At 47.0% G+C, this 12,141-nt stretch overlaps 1 protein-coding gene across 6 annotated transcripts in view; it reads right to left on the minus strand.

Moving 5' to 3' along the window:
* Positions 1-12,053, minus strand: part of CFAP251 (cilia and flagella associated protein 251) — a 66,275-nt gene extending 54,222 nt beyond the window's left edge. For 2 of the 6 annotated variants that reach the window (XM_035724094.1, XM_035724090.1), the window contains exons 1-4: positions 10,532-11,336; positions 9,250-9,603; positions 3,887-4,027; positions 2,087-2,196 (exon numbers count right to left, since the gene is read on the minus strand). In XM_035724094.1, coding sequence (XP_035579987.1) covers positions 2,087-2,196; positions 3,887-4,027; positions 9,250-9,603; positions 10,532-10,993 — 1,067 coding nt within the window. In that variant the 5' untranslated portion in view covers positions 10,994-11,336. The other 4 variants (XM_035724091.1, XM_035724092.1, XM_035724093.1 and 1 more) reach the window with 4 other exon arrangements.
* Positions 12,054-12,141: the final 88 nt, after the last annotated feature.

The following is a 12,141-nucleotide window of genomic DNA, read 5'->3' on the forward strand; positions in this document are numbered from 1 at the left end:
AAGGAAGAACTGATTCATATGCTACACCACAGGAGAACTCTGAAAACATTATGCTGAGAGAAAAACCAGACACAAAAAGCCACATATGATTTATGGACATAAAATGACAACAGGCAAACCTAGAGAGACAGAAAGTAGATGAAGGGCTGAGGGGAGGGAGAGTGGGGAGCTTACTGGCACAGAGTTTCTGTTTGGGGTGATGAAAACGTTCTGGAAATAGTGCCGATGGTTGCACAACATTGTGAATATAATTAACGCCACTGAATTATGTTTAAAAATTGTGAAGATGGGGCACCTGGGTGGCTCAGTCAGTAAAGTGGCCGGCTCTTGGTTTTGGCGCAGGTCATGATCTCAAGGGTCCTGGGATTGAGCCCAGCATCGGGCTCTGTACTCAGCAAGGAGTCTGCTTGAGGATTTTCCCTCCCTCTCCCTCTGCCCATCTCCCTACTCACGCTCTCTTGCTCTTAAATAAATAAATAAATATATCTTTTTTTTTAATTGTGAAGATGGTCAATTTTATGTTATGGATATTCTACTACAATAAAACAAAATCCCCATTCTGGAGGCTAGGCTGCAGAGTGAAGCTGCAGAGAAGGAAGCCAGCCATGCGAGAGCCCAGATGACACCAGGTGGGGCAGGGGCAGTGGGGGTGGGTTCAAAAGGCATCTGGGAGGAGATGCAACAGGGCTTTGGGACATTTTAGCAGGAGATACCCATGGGACATGCAGGTGGAATGTTCTCCAGCAGCTTCCTCATCCGAGAAAAGATGAAATATGAGGTGGTTATGGAGATGAAGATGGCGTGGTTTCAAACCCCAGATCTGTTCCCTCCTGGCTGGAGAACAGTACCAACCGCATCCTCACCACCTCGGGCCAGAGGAAACAGAGTCTCAGAAGGTGGATGAAAACCAAGGGGACATGGTACCAGAGAAGCCAAGAAATGAAGAGTGTCAAATGCCGCCAAGATGTCCAGTAAGATAAGGACCAGGATTAGGTAACGTGGCCCCAGGAGGTCGCCAGTCACCTGGGGGACCTGTGTCTTAGAACATCCAACATAACTTTCCAGAACACTCGAGAGCATTAAATACAACTTCTTCCTAATTGTGCCCAAATGGACTCGTCCACCCCCCATGTCACCCCACCCCCCCCCCCACAACCCAACCAGGGCCTTACAATCTTATTAAACTAGCACTTCACTCTGCCTCTAGGACCGGGAATTAAGAAAGAAAACACATATGAGCATCTATCATGGGCCACGTACTGTGAGCTCTACTGGTCTTCATGACAGTCCTGTAAGGTAAGTGTAATGCGTTGAGGAACCCCTCAAAAGTCATGTCCACCCAGAGCTGCGGAATGTGAGCGTTATATGGGAATAAGATCTTTGCAGGTGTAGTTCGTTCAGATGAAGTCATGCTGGATTAGGATGGATCCTAAATCCAATGGCTGCTGAGCTCAGAGAAGAGAAGACACACAGAGACACACAGGTGACAATGCCACGTGAAGACAGAGGCAGAGACTAGAGTGACTAGTCTACCAGCCAAGGAGCACCAAGGACTTCCAGCCACCACCAGCAGCTGGGAGAGGGGCCTGGAGCAGTTTCTCCCTCAGAGGCCCAGAAGGAACCATCCCTTCAGGCACCCTGATTTTGGACTTCCAGCCTCGTGAACTGTGAGGGAATAACTCTCTGTTATTTTAAGCCCCTCAGCATGTGATAATATCTTAGAGCAGCCCAAGGAAACTAAAACAGTGGGTATGATTAGCCTCCTTTTTTGTAGGTGGGGAAAGTCACTTCACTTCTCTGGGCCTCCAAGCTGGGTTAGTGTGAGTTAACCTCCCTCAGTCCCATCTACTCTGGGACACCGCCAAACCAAGTTTCTGGGCCTAAGGAGCCAAGAACTGTAAATGGGAAATTCACCAAGGTAATGTCACTCAATCAGGCCTCAAGGCAACAAGATGGCCAGCCTCCCCAGGCTACTTCACCCTCACCCGGCATCCCGTCACTGGCTTCTGCATGCCCAGACCGGCATTACTCATTTGTTGCAGATCACTACACTAGGCAGGAGAAAACAGGACTGCACCAAGCCTACCCTGTGAAGGAGTCCCATATAATTATCAGGCAGTTGGGCCCTTTGTCAGCCGTGGCAATCCACCGCCTGTCTTCACTGATGCAGAGGCAGGAGATCACATTAGGGTGGCCCTGCAGAAATGCAGAGAAAATGCTTTGAAACATCAAGGACAGTAGGAGAGGCTGGGGCCCCAAAGAGAGAACTAAGCTCCCTTTCCAGGTTCATCTGGCTGAAAATTCCACTCCTATAGCCTTTCCCTGGCATTTCTCCATAGCCAGTGGTTTTCAGATTTTCTCTCCCTCAAAACCCCTGAAGGACAAGTCACACTCCCCACAAGGACAGGGGCTCCCTACAGGTCTAGGCACGTGCCCAACTCTGAACCCAGCTTGAAAGTAAATGTTGGGGTTCTGCCCAACCGCCAGCCCCCTTGAAGCCCTGCTGGCCTCATCTCCCTAAAACAGTGCCCACATCAGGTCACTGAGCAGCTCCGGAGCAAAAGCCTCTTCACTGGTCTCTCTGCTTTCCTTCCCATCCCCCAACAATCCTTTCCCAGTAACTCAGGAACCTTCTGGAAACACAAACAAGATGGTAGTGGTCCCTGCCAGGACATAGCCCATTTCCTCCCTTCTTCGTCTCCCCTTGCTCACTCCGAGTCAGCCATACCGGCCTCCTTTCTGGGCCCCGTGGGCAGGCCTGCAAACCTGGAGCCCTCTGGGTCTGGAATGCTCCTCCCCAAACTGCCCCTGGCTGGTTCATTCTCCTCAGTCAGTCAGATCTCGGCACAAAGGGCACGTTTGCACTGCCAGCCCACCCAATCGGAGGGCCATCTCTCACTCTTGCTCTCTCTCCTGCAGCAGTCCACATTGCCTTCGGAGTGCTTGTTATAATTCGTAATTGTGTGGGGAAGGAAGACATGTAGGACACCAAGGAGGCACAGAGGGCACTGGAAATACATGAAGATGCTCAAGGGAGGAAGGCATAAGGACGACAATCATCCTACTCAATGCTTTCACGTCAGGGGCCCTACATTCAAGACCTGGTTTCACCAGGTACCAGTGCCCCCTTGGGCAAGTCAGTTAAACCACTCTGAGCCTCAGTCTTCTCTTCTGTAGAATGGGGATATTAACACCCACTTCTCAGCATGATTATGAGGATCAAAGCCCTTTTAAACCTGCAAAGCCCTCTAAGTGTTAATTAGGTCCAAATCCCTGCTGGAGCCTTTTGTGTTCCCCATGGTACTGTGGAGACAACATGACCTGTCCTGACCACAGTTTTAGGGAAATGTAAAAATACAGATGTCTTAAATTCTTGTTGCTATAAAATTAAAATCAATTGCTGTTTGTAAATTGATTCTGATTAGAAACAGAGACAATGAACAATAAAATGTGTTTCCAAAGACAAGACTTGCTATAGTTCAGGGGCACCTGGGTGGCTCAGTCGGTTAAGCATCTGCCGTCAGCTTGGGCCATGATCCCAGGGTCCTGGGATGGATACCCCACATTGGGCTCCCTGCTCAGCAGGGGAGTCTGCTTCTCCCTTATGCTCTCTCTCACTCGCTCTCTCAAATAAATAAATAAAATCTTAAAAAGCAACAACAAGGGCGCCTGGGTGGCTCAGTTGGTTAAGCGACTGCCTTCGGCTCAGGTCATGATCCTGGAGTCTCGGGATCGAGTCCCACATCGGGCTCCCTGCTCAGCAGGGAGTCTGCTTCTCCCTCTGACCCTCTTCCCTCTCGTGCTCTCTATCTCTCATTCTCTCTCTCAAATAAATAAATAAAATAAAAAATCTTAAAAAAAAAAGCAACAACAAAAACTTGCATACCTGAAGATGGTGCTGAGTATTCTTGAAAACATTGTAGATGACCGCAGTGTGAGCACAGACATACAGAAGAACTCTCTGGTTTTCGTCTCGAATATAGTAAACAGGAAGAGAACTGTTCCATCCGAAAGACCAAGTCATGGTCTGGAAGACAAAGGCAAAACCAGCAAGACACTAAGTGTGCTGAGCCCAGAACTGTGATGCCAGGCACCCTTGGCACAGTCTCTGGAGGAGAAGGATTTCACATCATCAGTCCAAAAAAGAGAAATCGCTTCAAGGATGTCCTCAACCGCGTGCTATAGTGCGGATGACCCTTGAAACCATGATGCTGAGTGAAAGTGGCCAGACACACAGGACCACACAGTGCATGCTCAGTCAGATCCATGGAGATAGAAAGTAGCTTAGTGGCTGCTGGGGGCTTGGGGAAGGTGCGTGGGGAGTGACTGCTACGGGATGTGGACTTACTTCTCTTGTGGGGGATGAAAACGTTCTGGGATTAGACAGTGGTGACGGCTGCACAACCTTGTGAACATGCTAAAAACCAATGGATGGTATGCTTTAAAAGGGTGAGTTTTACGAGGATGTGGAGAAATTGCAACCACTGTGCACTCTTGGTGGGAATGTGAAATGGTGTAGCTGCTGTGGAAAACACCATGGAGATGTCTCAAAAAATTGAAAGCAGAATTACCATATACTGCAGCAATTACACTTCTGGATATATATCTCAAAGAACTGAAAGCAGGGTCTCAAAGAGATATTCGTATGCCCATGTTTATAGCAGCATTATTTCACAGAAGCCAAAAGGTAGAAGCAACCCACGTGTCCCTCGATGGATGAATGGATAAACAAAATGTGAATATTATGCAGCCTTCCATAGGAGGGCGATCCGACACACTCTACAACATGGATGAACCTTGAGGACATCGTGTAAGTGAAATCCACCAGTCACAAAAAGACAAATATGGTAGGATTCCACTTACACGGTCCCTAGAGGAGTCAGATCCATAGAGACATAAAGTAGATGGTGGTTGGCAGGGGCTGGGCTGGGGAACAGGGAGTTGTTCAATGGGTAGGGAGTTTCAGTTTTGCAAGATGGGTTCCAGGCATTGGTTGCACCACAGTGTGAATGTACTTACTACTATGCTGTACACTTAAAAATGGTTAAGATGGTGAATTTTAGGGGCGCCTGGGTGGCACAGTTGGATAAGCAACTGACTCTTGGCTTTGGCTCAGGTCCTGATCTCAGGGTCACGGGATTGAGCCCCACGTCAGGCTCCGCGTATATCTGCTGAAGACTCTCTGCCCCTCCCCACCCTCCCTTTCTCTCTCTCTTTCAAATAAATAAATAAATCTTTAAAGAAAGATGGTAAATTTTACTTTATGTGTATTTTACCACAATTTTAAATTTTAAGAGGGTGAATTTAATGGTATGTGAATTATACCTTGCTTAAAAAAGAAAGTCAACAGTAAGCAGAAAGAACGTCCCTTCCACTCCTCAGAACCTAGACTGCTTAGTACCTGACACAGTGAGCACTTAATATTGTGAAATTCAATTTACTTCATGAAAATATATGGAATGGACAAGTTACAGCATAGTGACTAAGGAACTTCATAAGAAAGGCAATTATTCAGCCAGGAATATTTGGTCCTCATATATCATTTTCCCTGGAAGAATAAAGCATAAAGAGACAAAATTCCCTCAGCATCATTAAAAATTCCATATTGCCAGGAATAAATCCAAAATAAAAATTTTCTGAAATGAAAAATTAGAGGTACTAAGATTAAATCTGACTACTACTTTTAACCCAATAGTAGTTTACTTAAGCAAATTTTTTGTGTTCAAAGTCTTTTATAAAAATCATGGATAGGGGCGCCTGGGTGGCTCAGTCATTAAGCGTCTGCCTTCGGCTCAGGTCATGGTCCCAGGATCCTGGGATCGAGCCCCGCATCGGGCTCCCTGCTCAGCAGGAGGCCTGCTTCTCCCTCTCCCACTCCCCCCGCTTGTGTTCCCTCTCTCGCTGTCTCTCTCTCTCTGTCAAAATAAATGAAATCTTTAAAAAAAATCATGGATAAACAAACTGTGGATTCATACAAGGGAGTATTATTCAGCAATAAAAAGAAATGAACTAGCAAGCCAGGAAAAGACATGGAGAAATCTTAAATGCATTTTGCTAAGTGAAAGGAGCTAACCTAAAAAGACTTCACAGTGGGGATGCCTGGGTGGCTCAGTGGGTTAAGCATCTGCCTTCGGCTCAGGTCATGATCCCCGGGTCCTGGGATAGAGCCCTGCATTGGTCTCCTTGCTCAGAAGGGATTCTGCTTATCTCTCTCTCTGCCCCTCCCCCCACTTGTGTTTTCTCTCTCTCTCTCTTTTTGACAAATAAAGTCTTAAAAAAAGACTTTACACTGTATGATTCCAACTACATGACATTCTGGAAAAGGCAAAACTATGGAGACGATAAAAAAACAATGGTTGCCAGGGAGAGAGGGGGTGAAGGGAGGGATGGAGAGTGGGGCATGAGGGATTTGAGCGCAGAGACACTACTCTATAGGACACGACAATGGTGGATACACCTCATTATACCTTAGTCAAAGCCCAGAGAATGTTACACCACGAGGAGTGACCCCTATGGTTGATGATGGACTTCAGTTAATAATAACGATCAATATGAGCTCATCAACTGTAACAAAGGTCCCACACTAATGCAAGATATTAACAAAAGGGGAACCTGGCGTTGGGGGGGGCACAAGGGAGTATATGGGAACTCTGTGCTTTTCGTTTCATTTGCTATAAATCTAAACTGCTCAAAACAATAGTCCATTTAGGGGCGTGTGGCTGGCTCAGTCAGTAAAGCCTATGACTCTTTGATCTCCAGAGTGTTCCAGCCCCACGCTGGGTGTAGAGATTACTTAAAAAAAAACAACAACAAAAACAGTCTGAGACCAATCAGTCAAATGTGGTAGCATCTAAAGTGATGGCTAAATGATCTGAGATTTTTAGTAACGAATTCACTTAGTATTAACAGAACTTCCTTGCTCAAGCAGCACTCACATTAACTGAAACCACACAGTATCAACTGCATTTGCACTAGTTTTACCATTCATGGTGAATGATCATGGAAATAGCCGTTTCTTACAGCAATCTTCCAAAACACGAACACAAATGCTATTGTCAAAGCCAGATTTCACTACATTTGACAATCATAAGAGTCGTTCTCATAAACGCATGATACCTCATTTTCTGGGCTAGAGACGGTATCTATGGTTATGCCCATTCACCCTGAGCACTGTGAGTTATTCCAGGCCTTTGGGATAAGGCAGGACACCCCAAAGGAAAAGGGGAATGCCACGGGCAGAGAGGGAGGCAAGAGTACACTCTCTGAAGCACCTCTGGTGAGAACAAATCAGAAGTAACACAGAGCCATCAATAATAGGGAACCAGTTGAATTTAAAATGAGGAAGTGGACGTACATGCCCAGATACGGAAAATCCTCCGAGACATGGTAAGTGGAAAGACATTTTGCGGTAATGCAGAAGATCTTACTGGTAAAGAAAACAAAACCTAATGTGTGTCATGGGGTGTGTGCACGCACACAGGAGCACACAAACAACATGTCTGCAGATGCCCAGGAAAACGTCTGGAAAGATACATAGTTACACCAAACGTTAGTCACCTCAGGGAAATGGATTTGGTGTGGTCTGTGCAAGAAGAGGAATCTGCTCGAATTTTTTTGATTTTTGATTTTTATTTATTTATTTTTAGAGGGGGGAGGGACAGAGGGAGAGAGAATCCCAAGCAGCCTCCATGCCCAGCACAAAGCCAGACGCGGGGTTCCATCTCACAACTCTGAGATCATGACCTGAGCTGAAATTAAGACTCAAACGCTTAACCAACTGAGCCACCCAGGCGCCCCTACTTTAATTTTTTTTAAAAAAGAGCGCCTATTAATTTTAACATAAAGAAAAAAACAATACAGGAATTGGGGAAAAAAATGAAGTGTCCTCAAAGAGCTAAACAAATTTGCAGAGGGAGGTGGTCTAGAAGAGCTGGGTTCTGCAGTGAGCCCAAAGCTAACAGGGGACCCAAACCCCTGGCACAAAGGCCACTTGCTCTCATTAGTGATATCACCTGATGTCTTGTTAGCTGGCTAAACAAGACAAAGTCCTTTTTTTTTTTTAAGATTTTATTTATTTGACAGAGAGAGACACAGTGAGAACACAAGCAGGGGGAGCGGGAGAGGGAGAAGCAGGCTTCCCACGGAGCAGGGAGCCCGATGTGGGACTCGATCCCAGGACCCTGAGATCATGACCTGAGCCGAAGGCAGACGCTTAACGACTGAGCCACCCAGGCGCCCAACAAGACAAAGTCTTAATGGGCTCTAAAACTTATTCTTTCTTTCACACTTGATCTTAGCCAAAAGGCCAAGAAGCAATTATTATTCTTTCTTTCAGATTGAGCAAGCACAAGCTTTGACCTTGAACTCCACTGCTCAAAGTAAACCCAGTCTACAGAAAGGAGGCTGTCAGTTGTCTGCATCTCCCACTAGGCATCTTCCATCATCCTCATCATCATTACCATCCTTGCCACCATCATCATCATCATCATCATGTGAACACTCGTCAAGTGCTCACTCTGTGTCAGGAACTACATTAAACACTTTAAGTACATTCAATCACTTACAAATCTTCCAAAGGCGGAATCTACAGGAGAAAAAAAGGAGATGAATCCTAGGGAGCAATTTTCAGGAGCAGATGGAAGAAGAAGGGAAAACCTCTCCTCTTCCTTCTCTTGGTAAATGATAATATTTGTATTCCTTGCAGATGGTGCCTCCCTGGAATACTGTTGTGACAGCAAAGGCAGATTCCTTTGGACCACCTGTTGCTTTTCTCAGTGGCTTTCACTTTTTCCAACCTTTCGCTTTCTGGTCCATCTCTGAATGGATAGTTTTAGGAGCCCTTAATGGTTTTAGGAGCTTGTAAAGAGGTATCAAGCCAGCTGAGGCAGAAGAGGTGAGGAGAGGAGCGAAAGGGGAAAGGGATGGAGAAGAAGGAAGAGGAGAAAGTGAGAGAGAAGGGGAAGAGAGGGGGAGATGGAGCTTGAGTCTCCCACAAGAAACAGCACCCTATGCAACAGACAAACCACGTCCGGAATGTCCTGCCTGTGGAGCAACACTACTGGACCCAGATGCAGCGTCCCTGTCACACATGTCAGCCCAGAGTGCTGAACTGAACTTTAAAACACACGAGTCTATTATTAGTTCAAAAGGGATCTTTCTGGTGGTATTTTTTTCCCATATGCATAAAATTCCCTTATTTCACAATGCTCTCGAAGCACTAGAGGAAATTAAAAAGCATGTTACACTTACCAAAGGATACACGTTGGCACTGTCATCCTTTTGAAACAAAATGTCCTCGCTGGTAGACACCAGTGATTTCTCCGGGATCTCTGCTTTGGACTGGAATTCTTTCTCTTGTTCGTCACTTAAGGATGATAATCTTTTCTCTTCTCTCCTTTCTTGTCCCAATTCATCTTGGAGCATCTGGTCGATTTTCTCCCTGAGCTCGCTTGAGGACTGTGTTTCAGGGAAACTAATATCTTGTTCCTCAGAACGGGTTTGATCCAAATCAAGAAATCTTAGTTCTGAGCTCAAGTCTCTTAAAAGCTCATTTGTTTCCGAATGCTCTGATTCTAATGCATGCTTTGACTCGCTAAGGGTTCTCTTAAAAAAGAAATAAAAGAAGATTGCAATTCCAAATACAGTGTGTAGCTGCTTCATTCCCTCCTTTACTTTCCTTTCTGTTCCTATTCAGCCAGCCTAGTGTTTGCCTCACATTGAAACTATGAAGTGTTTTAAAAAGGAGTCTGGGGAGCACCTGGGTGGCTCAGTTGGTTAAGCATCTGCCTTTGGCTCAGGTCATGATCCTGGGATCCTGGGATGGAGCCCCACATTGGACTCCCTCCTCAGTGGGGAGCCCACTTCTTCCTCTCCCACTCCCTCTGCTTGTGCTCTCTCTCACTCACTCTCTCTGTCAAATAAATAAATAAAATCTTAAAAAATAACAATGATTAAAAAAAAATAAAAGGGAGCCTGGGACATTTTGTACTTAAATAGCATGAATCATGGGTGTGCCAGGTATATTCTTGGTCTACTAGCAGAACCACACAGCAAAACCATTCTTCTAAGTGGCACTGGTTGTCTCCAAGGATGGACGAGTCACAGAGTCACTTCTCCTTGGACCACAGCTGAGTCCTCCTTCAGGAGGAGAGCCTACATTACTATGATCACGCGGACTCTGTTCTTAGACAAGCACACTCTAACTAACCCCTAGGAGCTCTTTATGTCAGCTCCACTGCACACCTCCTCCAGGAAGCTTTCCTTGACCATCCTCCTAGCTGGGCTAAGTCCTTGTTTTTTGTTTTTTTAAATATCTCCCATGCATCTCTCAATCACTGCACTTAGCATATTGTTTTATGGTGTTCAGGTATCAGTCTGCCTCCCTACGCACCCTAGAGCTCCTTAAGAGCTCCTTAAGTGAATGGATTGTATTTTATTTGTATTATCCCCATAGCCTGGCATATGGTAAGCATGCAATGATTCTGAATGAATGAATGCATGAATGAATGAATGACTTAAAATTACTACTTACGAGGGAAGTTCCTGACATGACTGACTGGGAATCAGTCAATATAAGTCTCTTCGAACTGGTCATGGACTTGGTGACTTCTGGAGGCTTCACTGTGGTTTCTTCCTGTCTTGCAGCCCCCTCCTCCTGTGCTGCTCCAGGCTTTTCCTCTGTTTCTTCTCTGACGGCCTCCCCCTCCCCCCCTTCCTTCCCCTCCTCCCCCCCTTCCCCTTGTTCCTCCCCCTCCCCCCCTTTCTCCTCCACTCCTTCCTCTCCTTCCTCTTCCTCCTCCTCCTGCTGAGGCTCTTTCCGTACTAATATGTCATCTTCCTTTAATTCCTGTTGCATACTTTCCACCTCTCTATAATATTGGTTATACTCTTCTTCCAGTTCTGTTTCTTCATCTTCTTCTGCTTCTTCTAGTGGAGACTCCCCTGCATCTGACATTCTTCTTTGTGAAGTTTCCTTTAGAGAAATTTTGACCATAACAATCAGCAGTTCCCTCTGTTTCCCATTTTAATTTCCTGGTGCACTAACCTATCGATGAAGTATGCAATACCACCAGCTCTGGTTCCTTTCCACAGGAATGAAAAGAATCTCATACTTCTGGGAAAGCCTGTCCCAAATCTAAAGCCTATTGATGCCGGGGCCTCTCATCTTTCTAGGAATAACTTTAGAGCATTGTAACTCACTTTATATATATTCATATTCCCACAGGCAGCAAAATGACAACCCAGGCATTAACAACAATTCTAATAATGTAAATAAGGGCAGAAGCAGCGGCTTAGTGGTTAAAAGCAAGGGCTTTGCAGTTGGCCTCTCCTAGCACTGAATCCTGGTTCCACCACTCACTTGCTCTGTGACCTTGGGCAAGTCACTGTACCCTTCAGAGTCCAAATTCGCTCACAGGCAGAATAAAAATGATAAATTCTGGGGTTGAGATGACACGTAAAATGCTCAACGCAGCTGCCGCAGAGGGCTTGAGAAAGGCAGCCATCGTTTACAAAGTTTAACAGCCTTCTAACATAGTCTCATTTATTTCTTCCGACAAACTTGAGTTTGAGGCTCTGGGAGTTGAAGTGACTTACTCAGATCACACCGCTAGAAAGAGGCCGACCTCTCCAACGCTCGGTTCCTCAGCTGAAAAAACATCGCTACGATCTCAAGCCCGGGGCCCTGAGCGCGGGGCCTGCTCGGACTGCAAACTTTGCCCGCGCATCTTGACGCAGGGCGGTGGGGGGGGGGGGGGGGAGTCCAGGGGAGGGGAGAAAAGTGGGGGGGGCTGTGGGGCGGGGGAACAACGCCCAGGCGCGGCTCCTTCCTCCAGCTCCGGTCTCTCTGAGGCCGCCCCGGGCCCCCGCCCAGGTGGGGCGAGCGCCCCCCACCCCGCGGGGCACCAGGGCCCCCGCCCCCGCCCCACAGAGCTCGCCTTCCGACGGCCTCAAAGGCCCGGCCCGCCCGCCGCCTGGACCCCTCTGTCACCTCCGCAGCCTCCAGCGGCCGCCGCTTTCTCCTGCACGCGCTCCCTAGCTACGGTTGCCACCCAAGCCCCGTCCCCAAGGTAACCGCCGCCACGGCGACCGGCCGTAAAGCGGGAGGGCCGGCACAGCCCCTGGCGGTCCCCGGGGAGAGGC

The sequence above is a fragment of the Zalophus californianus genome, chromosome 14, assembly GCF_009762305.2.
Source record: "Zalophus californianus isolate mZalCal1 chromosome 14, mZalCal1.pri.v2, whole genome shotgun sequence".
Lineage (NCBI taxonomy): Eukaryota > Metazoa > Chordata > Mammalia > Carnivora > Otariidae > Zalophus > Zalophus californianus.